Genomic DNA, 21,030 nt, shown 5'->3' with positions numbered 1-21,030 from the left:
TATAATTACGATACATAAGACACATTAATAACTAATTCAATCAAACAATAGAAAGCTTCACCACAAACAGATACGTAGTTATGTTGCGCAGTACACAGATTCTGCCAACTAAGGAATCTCAGGGAACCAGACCTTCCGTGAGTTTCTAGTAACTTGCTGATTCTTTAAAATTTAATAATGTATAGTTTTAAACGTAACAAATCAGTACATGACTGACATCCAGTTCTGTCACATGTATTCATTTTATAATTAAGTTTTAATTTCTGTTTAAATTCAATTTTATTTTTAAATAAATTCTAATAATTTTTAAAAATATATATTTATATATATAAATAAATACGAAAGTAACTCTGTCTGTCTTTCCCGTCTAAGTTAATGAACTGATTTGATGAAACTTAATACATGAAACTAGCTTGAAGCCCGGGACGACTAATTGTCACCTTTCCAGGAGAGTAAAATGAAGGATGATATTTATATTTTGTACAGACATGGGTCTTCAATTTTGAAGACTTAAATGTACAAATTAATTAAATTATTGAAAAAGTTACAAAATATTATCAAATGTTATGTAATTATATATATATAAAGCGTCATAATAACTGGTAGAATGATTCAACCATAAATTAAAGTTATTTTATCAGCGTTGGCGTCACAATTATTATCAAGTTTAATTAACCGTGTAAAAGTCCACCATTAAATACAATGATGTACCAAAGTATTATCGAAAAAATTATATATGGTATAAATATTTCATGAAAATAAAATTAACTTTGACATTGATTTAAAACTTTTAATATGAACATCTTGTAAATCTAAGAATCAGTTTTTAACACGTTACAGTACTAACCACTGACTATGAGAGAGAATTTGAGTCGCCTGTGATATATCGATCTATGTTACGATTTCGAACGTTACGTTCCTTCAACGTTTCGTTCCAACTTCGACTATTCCTCGCAAAAATTAACCATAGCTTAAACGTAGCTAAAGGTTAATTCTACTTATTTATATCTGTTACGATAAAATCTCGACTTTATACCGATCCAAATTTGACCGAGCCGCAATTGGTTGCTTGCATTAGTAGAATAGATCCACGGCTCAACGGCAACGTTTCGATTCGTTTGCGATAGACTATCATTTTTTTACTAGAATTGGGTGCCAATCATTCTCACTAGTTTATTTAATTGTCGAATAACAGCTGTTACAGTACAAGCGAATGATCCCAATAAGGGACCGCCCTTAAGTCATATTCAAAATATGAAATAACATTTTCAACTTGCATACTAACAAAATTTACCAACTATTTCTTAACTGAGCCGTGTTATCCTCACAAATACACTGTAAAATAATAAAAAATATTATGTATGTATTGTGCTTTACGCAGTCATGGTCGTAATAATTTATTATTGCTGCTTATTCCTATTTTAGTACCAGTAACGCCATCTATTGTCATTTTAAAGAAATAATATTTATTATTTATGCAGATAAGATACAAAACCGTAATTCCTTACACGTACGTCAGTATCGCTGTTTAATAATTGCTTGCAATATCTGTCAGTACGAATTTTTCTTCGAGACGAGAACATTTTACATTAAACCAACAATACTAGTATCAGACTAGCCTGTTAGTCTAATGGCTATAAGGCTGCAAATCCCAGGGTTCAAAATTTTATTTCCGAGTCAATGAAAATATACGGAGTCTTAGCGATTGATCATTGTCCAGTATCAGTATCCTTAATTTATAGGCGATGAGTCATAATCAATATAAAAAAAAAAAAAAATTATTTGAAAAAAACTAAATCAAAATATATAAAACTTATACTAGAATATACACCGCGTTTCAAAGGTCTTAAGGTTTAGAATATACTACACGACGTAACGTCTGTCAAGAATTGGATTTGTAAATAAATAAACCTTTACAAAGAAATGAAAATACTATTTTTGTTTTGCCTTACTAAAAAGCGACTTAACCCACATACGTAAAACTAATACCAGAAGATGCAGCACTTTTCGTAGAAGATTTCAATTTACAATACATGGCCGACAACGACTGTCGACGGTTTTGCTTGTAATAAATATATAAAGAAGATTAACCTTACCTTATACTCGAGATAATACGCTCCCTTCGACAGCATCGTATCAATGTACCCCAAAGCTACAAGCCCCGCCTTCCAGGGCACATAGCTTCTCTCATGGAACAAGTAACTAGATATATCCAAAGCTGTTTTGTAATCGAGACGCCCAGAAAGAGCAAGGTTCATAGCGTCGTCGATTATTTGAGCTCTATTGATTGGGTGTATTTCTTCAAAGCGAGATGGATTGTTTAGAACTTTTATCAACATTTTCCAGTTGTTCTGGTCGTAGTTAATTCGGTAGAAGCCTGCCGTTAAAATAACACATTTTAAACCATTAAATAAAATCAACGACATTATATACCCAATTCAAAAATATTAAACAACAATACTTTTAATAGCCGCACTTCTTACACGGCATTAAGACTTATCTAAATCCACAATTCCATTTCTATGTACATCAATGTAATTGGAGATATTTCAAAACATTTAAGAGAACGCTTAAGAATACAACTCACCTGTTTGCTGAATGTTAGCTATGAACCAATCTTTTTCGTTCACGGATATATTGTCGACTACAATAGATCTTTCACCTCTGAGCCACAGCTTGGGTCGGGTTGATTCGAAGTCTTTTTCAGAAGCTGTAGTATAAGATATAGGGATCCACCACACTGATGAATTGTGTTCATACGAAGTGTCATTTATTAAGACAAATCTTTCCTGGAATCAATAATTTGTTATATCATTCACCGTAACTATTATTAATATAACTATTTTCGATTATATATATATTTTTTATAGTTTTTTTTTTAGTGAAAAAATCAGTATAACCAGCTGTATAGTACTTTAACGCAACACATGCTGAGTATAAAACTTTTTGAGCATAGAATGCATACTTTGTGTATAATTTATTTATTGTCTTTACGTAAATTGATTTCTCTATCCACCTGTTTAAGATTAAGCAACTTCACAAATCTCATTAATATTTCTTATGTTATTTTTATCTGGTAACGTAATATTGGTTTTTGTAACACTAGTTATTTTTATATAGGTTTTAATCTTTCTCAAAAAAATGCCTAATCAAACGTAACCAACCGAACATGGTCAATGGTCCCTTATTAAATTTGATGCTCTTTACCTGTCTAAATGTAATTGATCCACTTTTATAGTCTCTAATAATAGTAAGTACAGGAAAACCAGTCTGCAAAGTCCAAGAATCCATGACAACGCCAACGTCAGCATCAAAAGCGTCTTTCTCTCTAGCAGCATTGGTGAGAGCACTCCATAAATCACGCTGTTCTGCATCTCCGAACTTTTTCGCATTCAAATAATCAGTTATGCCAGCATTGAATACGTCATCGGTTAAGAAATGATTCATCATTCGAAGTATTGCCGAACCTATATACACAAATAAAATAATATTTAAAGATAACGATACCAATAAACGCTTTTACCTATTACGTATTCGTTAAATCTATGACTGCCTCATTGGTCTTTTGACTAGCCTAAGGGCATCCTGAGGTCTTAGGTTGAAACCACTGGTCGCACAAATAAAAATATGTATCCACTCCCAGGCCTCGGAAAATTCGTAAAATCGTCGATCGTGAGTCTAAGCTCTTTCTGTATCTGTCAAATTTCCCATCAGATTATAAGAGAGAAGGAATATAGAGTTTACTTGTGTTTGTCAACACACCCGTGTACATTAATAATATTTCCTGTGTAAGGTTAGTCTCCCTTAAGAAGAGCCGCTGTGACCGAAATCGGTCAGGGGATATCATAATCCACAATATGTCTAACAATACAATCCATTTTTTGTTGAATTTAACGCTCCATACCTTTGCCATAAGAAATTTTATCGAATATAGCCCCGATTTCTTCCGGATTTCCAACTTCAACTGATATTTGATGAGATGATGTCAAAGCGTCTAACTTAAAAACGCTTTGAACTTCGTTAAGTATGAAAATTTCCATTAGCTTCCAACTTTTTTCAACCTAAAATTCATATCATTAGTATGGATGATTAATTTATTACTAAGTAATGACATTGTTGTGATAATGCAAATCAATAAACAGCAAATGCAAAAACAATTTTATCAGTGATTACATTGATGACATTTTTACATTTTTATTGAATGAGTCACAATTAAAAATATACTTTTTTTGTATTAAAACTAATCCACTGCTGGTCTATTGCTTTTTTTCCTCCTAAAGAGAAACTTTTTCAAATTACTTCATGATTCATATGATAACGTTTCGTAGTGTTTTAGAATAAATAATAATTTGTATTCATAATTTATTCAACGTTCAGTGGTTAAAGAAAACTTTGTGTGCAAACCCGCAAGTCAATTCTGTGCAAACTATTTTTGATCTCAAGTGTATCCATATATTGATCTATTTGAATTGCATTGTATTGCATAAATGGCTTCTTACGGCATCAACGGCGACATATTCAACGTAACTTGCGAACCCTTCGTTAAGCCATATGTCCGACCACCATGCGGGCGTGACAAGGTTTCCGAACCACTGATGGGCGATTTCATGGGCAACCACTGCCGCTACACGTGCCTTTGCTGTAGTTGGAGAAACCCCATTATCGTACAGCATTGCTATTTCCCTGAAAACGAAAATAGTTTTTTTTTTTAATAGAAATAATCTCTGATTTATCCTTATTTATAATCTTACTTAAAATTAAGGAGATTTTTCTAAGGCCATCAGAATCTTAAATGATCTGCCAGACCACCTATTAGTTGATCTACCGGCAAACTTTAAATACATGTTCCGGTTTGAAACTACATTTGTTTTTTTAAATTAATTTTCATAATCTTATGTCATGTGGAATGTTGTTATGGGGTAATCCAGTAGATATTGAAATATATTACATGTATTATTCTACAGAACAGAGCTATCCGAACTATTTATAATATTAATTCTAGGACATTACGCGAAAACAAAAGAAATAGGTGTATTAACGGCTGCACCACAATATATTTATAATAATATAATGTTTATACAGAAGAATATACAAAAAAAAACCATAAAAGCTGATATACGTACTATTCATAAAATTAATAAATAAAAATAAACTTGTAATCCCTGCTTACATACGGTGTAGAGAACGTTTTTTGGGCAATGGTATACGATAACGGAAAAAATAATCAATTTACAATTTAAAACTTTATTAATCAATAAATAGTTAAAACATATCTGTAAAAAGTCATGATTATTTCGTTTCTTAGATAAAGTAATATGATAATAATCACATTAAAATTCTTATACTCGCGCATTGGTCCGTTAGACCTATGAAATACATTTACCGGTTTTTTTTTTCATAGAAAATTTCTAACTCTCTTTGGTAGGTTCATGATTCGTGGTTAACTTCAAATCAGTATGACAATGACGTTTATGAGTACAACACGTGTGGCCGTACAGTACAGGATAACTTCAAAACATACTATGAGGATGAAAACGAGGCTTTGAGAATCATATTGAACGCAGCAAGAAAGAAGTGATACAGTGTTTGGAGACAACTCTAAGAATAATAAGACGTTTTAACTTGAACTTAGTAATTACTTTCTAGGCTAATATGACCAGTGGAACTATTACGGTTAGAGCATAGCAACTGTTGCTATCAAATATTTGTTGCGGATTTCTATATAGAATAAATGCATTCAAACTTTTATCCTCAGAAATATGAATGACAGGCAATCAATAAGAATCCAAATACTAAAGTATAACCATCCAAAACTCGCACGTTAAAATTATCCAAGTCACTGAGTTTCAAGCGCTTTAAGTGAGTTGAATTATTTAAGCGCCAGCACTCTAAGTGATGAAACGGTAATGGAGCGTTTCGAGATGCTTTCATGAAGTTTTGATGGAAAAAACATTTCATATGTAAACAATGCAGATATATTATTAACAGTTTTTTCTTTTTTAATGAATTCGATTTATTCATTGTATTCTAAATTTAAAAACCAACATACCTAAACGTGAGTAAGCCCCAATTTTCCATCGCTCCAGCTTTGAAATCCGGTAACGCAATCATGTCAATCTTCGGCAACGGGAACTTTATCTTGTAGTATTCTTCTAAAAATGACAGTATCTTCGGGCCAATAGCTAGTGCGTACGCAGCTGAGGGTAGCGCCTCCTTTCTTGCCCATACCGAAAAGTTATTGTCACTCATGTTAGCAAAATCGGTGACGGCGAAAGCGACGAGATACGTCGACATAGGCAGAGATTCCGCGTAGTGATCCCAGACGTAATCCTTTAATATCGCACTATAAATGAAAGAAAAATATATTTAATCTTCTACAACAAAACTAACATAGGAGTCTATTTATATTTAAGAATATCTGTGCGACGAGGGCCAGCTGTTCACAATAACAAGTTCAACAGAAATTTACATATATAAATGTAAAATAAATGAAATAAATCTACATATATAATTAAAAGCTAAATTAAGCCATTATTAAAGGTGGTATTAGATGCAGACGACTTTTTAAAATACCAGATATAATTTTTTTGGAAACAATTATTTTATTTTTACGATTAACGAATATTTAATAAAATAAATATAACATAACAATATTAACATTTAAAATATTTGAAATTAATAGACGTAGGATATTTAAATATGAATATCTGTTATTATAAACGCTTATAGAATACAGATATTTGAAATTGTTGACAGATATCATGATGCGGGTTGTTGACTCAGTAAATGATGTGTGTAACGACAATTTGTTGTTTGTACAAAGGGTGGTATAAGAAAAGGGTGAACATTGACACCATTAAACAACAATCGGCTGTAATAAATGGGCCTTATATTTTATTTACTTCGATATAATGTCAATTGTGCATTATATCAGAATAGAAGCCGATATCAACGTGGTCCTATAGGAAAATGCAATTCAAAGTTAATTAAAGGACATAAAATTAGTGATTAAGTTTTATCAAGCCGAGTAGTCACTAATTTATTGTGTGTACCCAGGACCATCTTACTCCACTAGACGCCACGTGTTAGGGTGCGCCTCGCTGATGATGGTCACGTCTTCGACCATCACTGAGGCGCCCCAGCAGGTCTATTTTTGGAGGCGAGGTTGAGATTAACACTGTAATCTAATTTAACCCCACCAACTACGTCCAGAGCTGAGGTGCAATCTTATGGGAGACACTGTAAAGGCCGGTAGAGCCAACAGCATTTTAACAATAAAGACTCACTAAACCTTGTTCCGCTTAAGACAGGACTTAAGATGCACGCGTTCTAACCACAAAGCCATCTAAATGTATATCTTTAATTATATACCATAAATTATACACCTGTTTTATTTATTTTTGGTAAATTAACAACAACAGAGAATTAAAAACTTACTCATAATTTATCAACATTTCACTGCCAGCCAACATAAAATATATTTATATACTTTAATTTCATATAAACAAAAAAAAAACCACCATAAACTTTACATATATATAGTTTAAAAAATGGAAACAAAACTTACTGTGGTTCTTTGCCAACAATATTCATATTTGAAACCGAAGTCATGTTGCTGGGCCGGGCGATGCTGATTGTGAATTTAGCCTTCAGTGCGGGCTCGTCCCAGCAGGGAAAAGCGCGGCGGGCGTCCGTTGCTTGGAACTGGGTTACGGCTATCCATCTGCCACAGAAAGATAACGTCATATGCACTCGCTCTGTTAAAATTAAAACTGTTAATATATAAATTAAAGTATTCATATTCAACAGTAAGCGTTAACATTTGAGAAAATGATTAATTACATTCCAAGTCACAGCTTTACATGACAATTCAATAATAGTTATAAAATATTACTCGAATAAAGAAAATGTTGATTTTAATTTTTGATTTTGTGTGTAAGATGCAGTCCCTGGATCTTCAACTTGAAGTTGAAGAGAGATTTTTAGCAAGCCTTACAAGCATGTGTTTTGAGAATTTATACTAGACCGACTCGCTGGTTTTTCGATCGTATCTACATTCCAATCTCGATTTACCCCGTCCACTATAGTATAGGTATATAGTAATACTATAAAATCAACATCCGGCAAATATTTTCTTTTCTTTTTATACTCGTACTAGCCGTGTACCCGATGGGATATCTCATAGGAAACATCATATAGAAACTGACCGAATTAGAGTTTTTGAGTAATCGCATTGCCTATGCCTAACCAATTTGAAATTTAAAAAAATACTAACTTCTTTATATAAATTTAACCCCAAAATAATCGGCTTAACTTTGAAAACCACTGTAAAAATATTTTTTTTTATTCATAAATAAACGCATAATAAATAATTTTAAAATTTCTAGAATCTATTATTCAGTTCAGCCTAGTCAATTACACTCTCTTGTCCCATACAAACTTCTCAATTTCCATACAAACTTTCCAAAATTTATTGTGTATCACCTACGTTCCATAAGGAATTCCTGTGCAAAATTTCATCCCATTCGACCCAACAATTTAGCCGTGCGTTGTGTCGGTCAGACGTTTCAAAATTTGATTATGTAACCAATTGTCATATTGTCATATGACTCTTTTATATAGTTTAAGATTATAATAAAAGAAAAAAACTTAAGTTATAAAATTTAAAATTAATTCCACATTAAGATGCCGAGCGTCGGCTCATTGATAGAGTATAATACGGACACGTACATACACACATAGTAAACGATTATGCTGACCTCCTACTGAGAATACTAAAAGGTGCCATTTACAGTTCAAGCTGAATATCCGTATCGCTTTGGTGACATGAGATACTGCCATCACATTTGCGATTTTTTTATACGAATTAATTAGACGCATCGCATAAGTAAGACATTTAACGTGTTTTTTCTTTTGTTTTATTTATTCAATTGTTTTATTAAAAAGAACTATTTTATAAAGAAACATTACAACATTTTCTAAGAAAAAAATATAGATACGAGTATATTCCAATGGTGAAGTAAACATACATAAACTTTAGATTTACACATTCTATCCAATAACACTACAAACAATTATTAATTGTCATTTTTTTATTATACATAATTATTCCACTTAATAACTTACTATATCCACTTTATGTTGTTGAGTTACTATAACAACTTTCATTGGTATTAAAAACGGCATAGAAATATTTTATAGATCCGCTAAGGATGTCCTGTCAGATCAAGGTCAAAGCTATTTATCTTCACTCCACCCATTTATTAATATATTGGTTGTTTTTAAAACAAAAACATATTTTTCGTAAGAACTGTTACTAAACTCTGTATTTTCTAGACCATTTCCAACCATTTTTGAACCATTCAATTAAAGCTGTTAGCACAAAAGTTTAATTTAAATAAAATATAGTTACCTTTTGACTTTCTTTTCTTCGTACGAACTTCTATAGAATCCATGAAGATTATCATTTAATATACCGCGGTAAGTAATATTTAGGACATATTGTTGTCCCGCTATCAAAGGTTCCGCAGTACTTATGATGTGAAACTGTCTCGGAACGTCCACCGCGCGTCTCGTAATCAAGATTGCCTTCCCGTCTTCTTTCTTGTACAGTTCTATTCTATGAAAACTCAATTCAACACCATGAAATGTGACTGTATTAGTTTTATTTTTAACTGTTATAATGACACTAATCTCGCCATCGAATGTGAAATTGCCTTCAAAGATATAAGGTGTTAATTTAAGATAATAGCGATCAGGTTTGATGTTAGTGGGTAATCTGACGTCAGTCACAGCGTTCTCGTCACCCTTGGTAGTTGAATCGATATGTTTTGTTGTACTTTCTACTGGTAAAACACTTTTACTATTTTCTGTACTTAACGGTATCACTAGTAACTTTGATTGTTCACAATGTGATAATTCGAATTTCGTTACATTTGCTAATTGATCAGTCCTAGGACAAGCTGCGAAATTATACACTATGAAAGCTGTAGCGATAAGTGCTAGAGCGAATATGATGAGGATGACAAATGTGAGGCTCTTAGAGAGGTAGACACCTCGCTTGGTCTTCGTAGAGAAGTCAGTCTGAAGATTGCCGTCCATTATGGTCAAGGGCTCGCGTCCTTGGGTCATCACAGGAGCATCGCCTCAACTGAAAAATACACATAAAAAACATTTAATGAGAAGAAGAAAAAATCCAGCATTAAGTCATTAAGTCGTAGGTATCGTGAGAGCCAAAATATTTTCCCATGAGCGCAGATCTGTTAAAATCATCAGCGTTTATTTTGAGTTTTAAAAACCAATATGGCGACAAGCATTTCCAAGATATTCTGCTTTAGTATCAGATAACCGTCAAACGTAAAAAACTGCTAAGTCAATTTTATTGACTTAAAGGCTACGTATAATAACTATGCGCATTTCCGGACGTGCTCGTACATGTCTGAAAATGTCTTCCGGCAAGAAGTTTTCCTCACAATATTTTCCTTAATCGCTCAACTCGAAATGGATGCAACGATCATGTGAAAAAATGTATGTGTATTTTTACTCAGAATTAAAACCGCAACCTTCAAACATGGTTACGCTTAATACTCTAATGGTTTCTAAATTTTAGATGTTGTCTGGTGCAGAATTTGCATTAAAATACGTAGATCCAAATAACAGAAAACACACAACAAAGGACACGGACACCAAGTGTGTGGAGATACGATTATCTGAAGAAAAAGACCTACGTACTTCTTAGATCATGACATGATGACTAATACTTTTAGTTTATTGGGTAATAAATTAACTCTTGTTATTGTCGTCGTGTCAACGTTAATGTCTCTCATCGTATGTAGCTCACGTACAACGTTCAATCTTCAAACATCTTTATATTTTTTAAATGGAGCTTCTACACTTATAGCTATTTGAAATTACTTTTCAATGAATTTCTTTTAATTTGCCGTCTTAGCCGACATTGACGACCATTGAGGTTATGCCCATTCTGCACGTTTTCTTGTTTTATTCATTTAATACTTTTTTCGTAGAAAAAATCGCTTATAGCAATAATTTCTAAATCTTAACTAATATTTTAAAAATGGAAGTGAGTTTGTTTGTTTGTTACGTCTTAACTACGCAACCACGATTATCATGAAATATTGCACACAAGTTTTCACCTAACCAACCCATAAGCGGCCGAAGTCACGGGTTGAAACTAGTACGTAGACTTTAATTTCAAACAATTAACGCTCCTTTCTAACATAAAATAGTCTTTAACATTTTCTGTAAGTTTGGTTGAAAATATTAATTGTGTATAATAATAATAAACAGCAAAATTCATACGAAGGACCTCTTTGGGAAACTCAAGCTGAACAATAACTTTAAGAACGATTTTATTTAAGTTGTGGAGAAGAAAGGAAAGAGTTACTTGAATTTTATGTTCAGAGCTTTGGAGTTGAGCCAAGAAACAGTTTCTAGAATAAATTTAACTTATCATATAACATTTTATATTATCAAAATTTCATAAATTAAATAGTAATGTTATATGAATGTATTAAAAATAGAGAATAAAATATCTAATTACTCTTCGTTAGGCTACAAAAAAAACTTTAATTTAATTACTATATTTTTTCGACAAAACAAAATACTTGCCCTCGATATATATTTCTATGTCTTAACATAATACATAAATAAACATAATCAGCCTGTAAATTTCCCACTGCTGGGCTAAGGCCTCCTCTCCCGTTGAGGAGAAGGTATGGAGCATATTCCACCACGCTGCTCCAATGCGGGTTGGTGGAATACACATGTGGCAGAATTTCGTTGAAATTAGACACATGCAGGTTTCCTCACGATGTTTTCCTTCACCGCCGAGCACGAGATGAATTATAAACACAAATTAAGCACATGAAAACTCAGTGGTGCCTGCCTGGGTTTGAACCCGAAATCATCGGTTAAGATGCACGCGTTCTAACCACTGGGCCATCTCGGCTCTCAATTGTCTATGTCTTAAATAGCAAAGTTTCTTAGTTTATTAGGAAGATGCATCAAATATCTTCTATGTCTTTGTTCTCAACACAGATAAAATCCTCAGAACAGGATTTTAGCCAATAGTTTTTGAGTGACATGCCAGAAACTGCATGTTGCCGGTGTTAGTGTTGTGTAGCTGATAGGTAAGGGAATATAGAATACGCCTGTTATTGCAAACACTCGTATTCTATAATATATCTTATATCTTTGATAATAGGTACCATAGCTGATTGTAACTTACTTGATTTAAAAAATTCAAATTTATATTTCCAAGCCGCTATGATGCTTTTAACCTATTTCTTAATCACTACTGACTGTATATGTGTCGTAATCTTTGTTACATCCATTAAAATACGACTACTAAAACATATAACCCATAATAACATATGCTAAAGAAATATATTGTACGATATTCTTCAACTGGTTTCAATTTATTGGTAATTAGCTCTGTATATATTTATTTATGGATATGGAGGACGTGATAATATAATTTGTTTTCTTATACATTTCGGGATGCAAATCAGGGCAAATCAGGGTACTGCGACCAGATTATTTTCACCAGAGGTTCATTCAGAGGTTTACTCTATAGAACAAAAAATAATTTTGCAAATCTATGTACGACCGAGTTACAACATAAAAATACACAAACATCCAAAACGAGATTCTCCTCCTTTATTTAGGCATAAAAAAATATATAAGAGTTACAGTTCGTATAGTAAATTTTAAACGGAATATGTATTCGTTTACGAATTATTATTTTGTAATTTTAATAATAATGTTGTGTTACTAATGCAACTTTGAAAGTTGCACCGGTAACCGAGAAGCTATGTAGAAGCCCGCTGTCATTGTATGGGCATGTTATGCGGAGGAATGAAGACCATGTTGTGAGGAATTCTTGAGCATAGACGTGGATAGTTTAAGATGTAGGGGACGACCAAAGAAACGATGGATGGATTGTAAATGAAGATATGGCTGGAAAGAATGTTACTTGTGAGATAACGTCAGACAGAGAAGTATGGAGGAAGAAGACATGGTGCGCTGACCCCAAATAAAATTGGGATAAAGGCAGGATGATAATGATGATAATGAGGATGATGATGATGATGTTATGTTACTAATGCAAACAACATTAGGTATATAAATGAAGCACGTACTATATACATGGTGCGCAATCCACTCCGCTCTCGATTGAAATCTGTGAAACTAATCAAATGCTATTTCTTTTTCTAATTTATAAGCTGAAGCGATTACCAGACGTACATATATACAATCTTTTTTTATTAACATGTTACATTCGTCAAGGAAAACAATTACAGCTTACATAAGAAAAAAGCAAACCCGTCTGGGTAGGTACCACCCACACATGAGATATTCTACCGCCAAGCAATACTTAGTATTTTTGTGTTCCAATTTGAAGGGTGAGTGAACCAGCGTAATTACAAGTGATGTAAGGAATGGTTAATATTTCTTACAGCGCCATTGTCTATGGGCGGTGGTGATAACTTACCATCAGGTGGAAAATTTGCTCGTCCGCCTACCGATATCATAAAAAAAGACAATAATAGAGTTGTTAATTAATTGTGGAATACTTTGCCTGAAGCTGTATTTCCCGATAGGTACAACATTCCTGTCTTTAAATCTAGAGTTAGGGTGCTATATCAGATACCGTGTCGATGCTTAACATCAGGCAAGACAACGGTCAGACACTAGCCTATTATGGGTGAAAAAAAAAAATTCAAATGCATATTATCAATTATGCGCAGTGGAAAATCACACTTTATATTTGAAAATCTAAAATTGATAGTATCATCCTACGTTTTATTCGGCCTTGGACAACAATTACCAAATACATTTTTAAACAAAAAGTGATATTTATTGGGTAAAAGAGGATTACATGCGCAACCCGCTTGCCGCTTTTCCGATGAGAAAAAACATTCACTAGTCAATTAGGTCAGAAAATAGTTACTTCAGGCTGACATTTATTTTCTAGGCTATGTTTATCTTTTCATTTCTCATACGTTTTATTTTATATCAAAGAATTTCGATTACAGTTCGTGGTTGAATTTGTTGTAGATCATTGTTCAAATCCGTCTGGTTAGGTATCACGCACTCGTAAGATAAATTACTGCTAACCAGCTATATTAATTGAAGTATGAACTTTATGTACTGTAGTTAGATTTGAAGGCTCAGTGAGCCAATGTGACTACAGACACAAGGGACATAACATTTGGTTCCCCATTGGCAGCGAATTGACTGTGTCCGAGATTTCCAGGGACTCTTAGAAGTGACCAGACGGGTTATGGTAAAACTGCACGAACCCCAAATAAATAGCAGAAGCGCGCTAATGATAATATTCGTCTTCTCGTTCTAACAGCTTGCTTCCTTTATCTATCACTGTTAATTCCATATTAATAAAAATATGCAATTTTGGTTTAAACAATATTTTTTATAGAGATACATCAAAGACTTATATCACAGACTAGGGTGGTCTCTTGAAAAACAATGGGTCGTCACACGGCGCAATTATTCGGAAGTAATAATGCCGTGAAGGAAGTTCCATATATATAAAGAATGAAGAGTTCTCATTTCCTGATACGAGAAGTGTTTATATACTTGGAAGGAATGTTTTTATATGTGCGTTAGACGCATGTATAGTGGAATATATTTAATTGCTATTATGCCCAATATCACGTCATTAAAAACAATAATTTTAATGATTAATTGCACTTTAACATAAAAAATAACAAATAATATGTATGATAACATAAAAGTTTTACTTGGTGGTAAGACTTCGTGCAAGCTCGTTTTGTTAGGAACACCATTTCTCATTTTACCGCAAAACAACAGTACTTAGTATTGTTGTTTCGGTTTGAAGGTTGAGTTAGCGAGTGAAATGACAAGACAGACGTATTAGTTCCAATGTCTGTAGCGCATCGGAATGTTGAGGATGGTTAATATTTTTAAAACGATACTTGCTATTGGAATTGGTGACCACATCATGGCATATTTGCCCGTCCGACTAAATACTCTTTAATGTTTATTTTTAAAATAATTCTCCTTTTATTTTATTCATGTACTAAAACGAATAAATATCGTAGAGTTTTTTAGCACCATCAAAAATGTGCCCAACTTCACCTAAATCGCTTGGATTGAACTGATTTAAAGTTCAGTTTGACCCATATATACCAACAAATGCAATCAAATAAAAGCTTTTAAAAGGTGAATAGACTAAAACGAAATATAAATGAATAAAAAATAGTTTTAAACGTATAGAGTCAACAGGAAAACTTTAAATGAGTGTTCCCAAGGATATAACATATATCTTTGAATACATATGAATCATTCTATTTTAAATTTATTTTACAAACATGTGTTGAATCAGTAACAAATATGACTTTTATTACATTTAAAATTTATACCAAAATATTTGTATTAACAATAAAATAAATCCAATAGTTTAACACATCGATCTAGCCGGTTCAGGATCTTAACCGACGTATGTATATAAAACCGTGTAAGCGCCACTGAATTATGATGTACTTAATACGTTTTTATAATATATGCAGTGTTTGACGATATATGAAAAAAAGGCTGACGAAATTTAATTTTAGTGTAAAACACAAACATAAAATACACAAATTTTAGGACTAAGCACAAAAAAATAAAATAAAACAAAAACAGAAATTAATATTTATTTATTTGCCATAAAATTCCCACTTGTGGCGTCAAGTCTTAATTTAAAACGGGTGAAAATACGAAGCGCTTCTTATAATAAATATATAACCTTTTTCGAAACTTGCTGCATCTGGTATAAGTTTTTATATATGGGTTCAGCAGTTCCCCGTTTAAAGGTTTTATTATTTGATTACCAACAAAATACTCTAGTAAAATATTATAGTGACGCACTTTTATAGTTTAGAACTAAGGTTATCTTAATGATAATATGAATCGATATTAAAATGAGACGGCCACTTATCAAATATGTAAAAATTTAAAATCCTCAAATATATAAGGATACCTTGGTCACGCCTACTTCAGAAAGATTTACCGATTTCATTCGTATATTTTTTTTTGTTTTCTAATACTCTGTAAATGGCTCTTTCGGAATTCAATATCGGTATTTTTTAGAAAACTTAAGAACGTTTATATGGTTTTAGCAGTTACCTGTTTTTTTGTTATCTGTTTTTTATTATGTATTTCCAGTTCGAATTCAATTTTCACAGCTAAAACAGGTTTGGTGTCACGTCAGCTAGTCACAAATATAAACAAATAATAAAATAAACAAATACATTTATCCAAAACAAGACCGCGTGTTGCAATATAAATTTAAAACAAAAATCAAGAAAAAAGTGATGTACCTATATAGGATTTAATCGACCTGATATTGGCTGTAAATTTTAAATAGGTTCCTTGGCAATGTTAGCGCTCTTATAAATAATGATTTTAAAAACATCACCTTAATATATTACGTTGATAAACGATAAATAAAATCCGACTATATATCCCGTTCGTTTTATAACAATACTGTCACGTATGTAAATAAAACTTTTCATATTGTATACGAATTCAAGGACCGGTCGTAACGAGATATTTTCCTTCGGGACACGAAAGTGATATAACTCGCTCCGTGCTGTCCCTTGTATATGAATACCGGAGTATCTAATTTAATATATTTTGATTGAATTTCCGTATGAATATTTCATATTTAGATACGACTCTTTATATTTCGACCAATTTAAAAAAATGATTTAATAGTATTCTAAATTTAAAATTATATAGTATTTTTCTCTTTGCCAAGCCGAGATACGCGAATTACTATGAAATTGGAAATTTTACTCTACCTACCTCTCATCACATATTCTGCCGCGAAACAGCAATATTGTTGTGTTTTGGTTTGAACCAGTTTTATAACGAAGACAAGGGAGATGACATCGTAGTCTTCAAGATTGGTGATTAACGTTTCATACAGTGCCATTGTCTATGGGCGATGTTGACCACTTATCATCAGGTGACGCATTTGACCGTCCGCTTAGTTATTAACCAAATCCTTGCCGAAGAGTTCTAAACTTGGGCTAAAATCTTTTTAAGTGCTTAAATTCTATTTAAAAATAAGAAATTTTACAAATGTCGCCTTAAATTCTAACACATAGGTACGCATCAGAATTGCTTAATATGTACATACCTGCATTATCTTATACGATATATTTAGTATAGTATATCGATAGGATGTAGGATTAAATTGAAGCTTGAATGCAAAAGAATTTTGACGACCTCCGTGGTCGAGTAGTGTGTACACCGGTTTTCATGGGTACGCCACTCCGAGGTCCCGGGTTCGATTCCCGGCCGAGTCGATGTAGAAAAAGTTCATTAGTTTTCTATATTGTCTTGGGTCTGGGTGTTTGTGGTACCGTCGTTACTTCTGATTTTCCATAACACAAGTGCTTTAGCTACTTACATTGGGATCAGAGTAATGTATGTGATGTTGTCCAATATTTATTTATTATTTATTAAAAGAATTACTTTCCGTCTATACACTAGGTAACGAAGATTACCAAACCTCACGTCTCGCGTTAACCGTCAATCAGAGAGAATATTGCTTACAAACGTGGTAGTTAGAATCACAAGGTTTGGATATGTATTATGAAGATTGATTGAATCAGGATAATTGAACATGAGAAATATAAGATTAATGTTAGCTGTCGGTGGGTTTTGTGATGATATACTTGTCACTGATTTCGGTCACGGAGATGAGTATATGATATATAATAGTAGGAACATAACTTTTTACTGTATAGGTTGGCGGACAAGCATATAGGCCCCCTAATGGTATGTAGTCACACCGCCCATAGACAATGACGCTGTAAGAAATATTAACCATTCCTTACATCGCCAATACGCCACCAACCTTGGGAACTAAAATGTTATGTACCTTGTGCCTGTAGTTACACTGGCTCACTCACCCTTCAAACCAGAACACAACGATATAATATAATAATACTGCTGTTTGACGGTAGAATATCTGATGAGTGGGTGCTACCTACCAAGATGGGCTTGAGTCTCTGATAATTCGATGAGACAACAAATCTAAAATAACGGCGTTGCTTTCCTTCGCCCTTTATTCTAGGCACCCCAGGCACCGGTGAGTCGTTCTCCCCCCCCCCCCCATACCATGTAAGCATTTGGCCAGACAAAAGAGAAAAAGAAGACTATCCAAGGCTCAGGTGCACACAAACATTAAACAATTAAGAATATCTTAACAGGAAAACCCTAGTAACTTTTAATTGGTGTGATTTGGCATTTGGACCAATGACCTCGGGTACTACAACATTAAAACCTAATCACTAGCTATTGAGGCAGTCAATTAGTTGAAGGATGTAGGGTTTACTTTATACGCCTTGTTTTTTATACTTGTCTATGGACATATATTGCGTCTTAAAATTACTTAATTTGTTAGCTAGTCTTGGTTCCACCTGTCAGAAAAAAATATTTTAGACATACATACATATGTATTTGAATAAATTTATCTAAGCAAAAGTCGTATAAAAACGGTTTGCAGATGTTGCAGAACTAAGATAACTATTGTACGTAATATAACCACACACACACACACACAAACTAAATCAGGTAATATTTTTACGTGTGTTATATTTACTAAAAGACACACACATACACATATTTGGCGACGAATAATACAAACTATCTATAGATTCAATAACGATTCCAATTACTAATGTGGCCATGACCGGCCCTTTTATGAAAAATACATTCGTTCAATATTTACAACACTACGAGACGGATACGAGACGGGTACAAGACGTGATAACACGAGATAAAAACAAATATATATTTATTTTTAAATACGTTCAGCAAATAGTTTTTTTTAAACTAAATATGTAGAATTCATTTTAAAAAGAAATGCAACCTTTTTGGTAGTCCGTGCAACGGGCTGGCTAGGTACTGCCCAACCATTTTATATTCTACCACCAAGCAATAATACTTAGTATTTTTGTGTACCAATTTGAAGGGTGAGTGAGCCAGTGTAATTACAGGAACAAGGAGGCATTAAATGTGAGGATGGTGCATAATTAGGTTTATTTCTTACAGCGCTAATGTCTATGGGTGGTGATCCGCCTACCTGTATCATAAAAAAATAACTTTATAACATTTGACTTACTATTTAGTCCGGACGCTGTACAAACATCGTGCTCATTTAATATCAACATTTAAACTAAATGACTCAAAGACAAGTGACATTTTATGTCCAATATTCTTACCATTGAACTTTAAATATGTATTTATAAATAATATATTCAATTTAAATAAACATCCAATGAGAAAATACTCAATATGACAAATGCAACAGTTTAGGATGAATGAATGAAGTACGACTTTGGTTAAAGTTCGAATTATAAATAGCTTTTAACATAAATAAACACATAAGCTATAACTACAACCTATATCGCCACAATATGCACAAAGTAAGCTACGTATTTAAAAATAATTGTGTAAGTTTAAGCTTAACTTAATATTTAAGCTAACAATTTCTCAGGGATAAAGACGTTTCTATTTAATTTTTTTAACAATATTAATTTCTTTGATAAATTGATACTTATCATCAAATAATAAAATTAAAAAAGATATATGTTTTATCTAACATAAGATCTCAACTACTGTCAATAAAATACGTCACTGTTTAAAAGGGTAGATTATGTTGTATTTACAACTGGTATAAATGGATATCTCAACTAAACCGGATTACCTTAACCAAGAAACGTCCAGCCAGTGTAATTAAAAACGCACGTATATGCTTAAATATTCATATTAAATTATATTGATTTGGAAAATTATTTTTATTATTATAAATAAGAATCTTTAAGCCATTTTTAGGATTTCGTACCCATAGGGTAAAACGGACCTTATTACTAAGACTGCACTGTCCGTCCGTCCGCCCGTCTGTCCGTCTGTCACCAGGCTGTATCTCATGAACCGTGATAGTCAGACGCTTGAAATTTTGACAGATGATGTTGCTATAACAACAAATAAAATAAATATTTAAGGGGGCCCCCATACAACAGACATGACTTTTTTGCCGTTTTTTGTAGATAATGGTACGGAACATTTCGTGCGCTGCCTGCAAAACTATTTGTATGTATATATTCTGCTATAAGTTTTGTGTATTATTAGAAGCTTTTTTTTAAGTAATATAAACATTTCGTTCTAATTTATATTTAATTTAATCCTGCAACATGTCACTAAAAAAGTTATACGAGTCTTCTTATAAGAGTCTACTTGAATTAACAAAGTTTGGTAAGATATTACGAATAAAAACGATTAAAGAGTAACTTTAATAATTCCGTGTGAAATTTTAAGAGTTCGATGTTATTTAAAATATATAATAATAATAAAATGCGTATGTAAAAACATCTCAACATGACCAACACAATAGATTGTACAATACACAGACGCCGTAACAGAGTCGATTGCTCATTGAATCGCAAATTTTGCTCACTATGGCTACGTCGCGCCCCGCTGCCTTATTAACCGGTGGCCTTCTTTTATTTAAGATCTGTTCACACCACGAAATCCTCTTATCCATTTATCGTTTCTTTTTCTTGTACTTTCATCGAAGTTAAAAGAAAATCCAGTAGTTCATAGTTCTTATCACGAGTCAGAAGTGAGAAAATTCATAGAAGAATTACTTAACAAATAGCTAGTCAGACAAGTCCGATATATTCATCGACCATAATAGTTGATTCAGTTTATCTATAACTAATTTCATTCATTATTTTCCAACGTGCAAATAGGCCACATTCGGATGAATAAAGTTGGCGACCTTTGCTTTTTATGTCCCTAGACGTTACGCGTTTACTCGCTAAAAAACCAGCGGTCTCGGTATCTTCGGGTGCCACCATGGGATTGCTTTCACATGCTCCCTTGACGCCCCGACGGTAGGGCGACGGTCGGGTCAGCAATATTTAGTATTGTTGTTTCCAGTTTGAAAGGTACGTAAGCCGGTTTGATTAT

At 33.0% G+C, this 21,030-nt stretch overlaps 1 protein-coding gene across 1 annotated transcript in view; it reads right to left on the bottom strand.

Annotated features, from left to right (window-relative positions):
- The window catches only part of LOC113392199 (aminopeptidase N), a 31,216-nt gene that overhangs the window by 3,215 nt on the left and 6,971 nt on the right, over window positions 1–21,030 (bottom strand). The window contains exons 2-9 of the mRNA XM_026628492.2: window positions 9,413–10,150; window positions 7,568–7,723; window positions 6,050–6,343; window positions 4,500–4,683; window positions 3,905–4,061; window positions 3,208–3,467; window positions 2,588–2,789; window positions 2,097–2,377 (exon numbers count right to left, since the gene is read on the bottom strand). Coding sequence (XP_026484277.2) covers window positions 2,097–2,377; window positions 2,588–2,789; window positions 3,208–3,467; window positions 3,905–4,061; window positions 4,500–4,683; window positions 6,050–6,343; window positions 7,568–7,723; window positions 9,413–10,131 — 2,253 coding nt within the window. The 5' untranslated portion in view covers window positions 10,132–10,150. The remainder of the gene's footprint in view (window positions 1–2,096; window positions 2,378–2,587; window positions 2,790–3,207; window positions 3,468–3,904; window positions 4,062–4,499; window positions 4,684–6,049; window positions 6,344–7,567; window positions 7,724–9,412; window positions 10,151–21,030) is intronic.

Source organism: Vanessa tameamea, chromosome 7, assembly GCF_037043105.1.
Source record: "Vanessa tameamea isolate UH-Manoa-2023 chromosome 7, ilVanTame1 primary haplotype, whole genome shotgun sequence".
Lineage (NCBI taxonomy): Eukaryota > Metazoa > Arthropoda > Insecta > Lepidoptera > Nymphalidae > Vanessa > Vanessa tameamea.
This window is presented reverse-complemented; position numbering and strand designations above follow the sequence as displayed.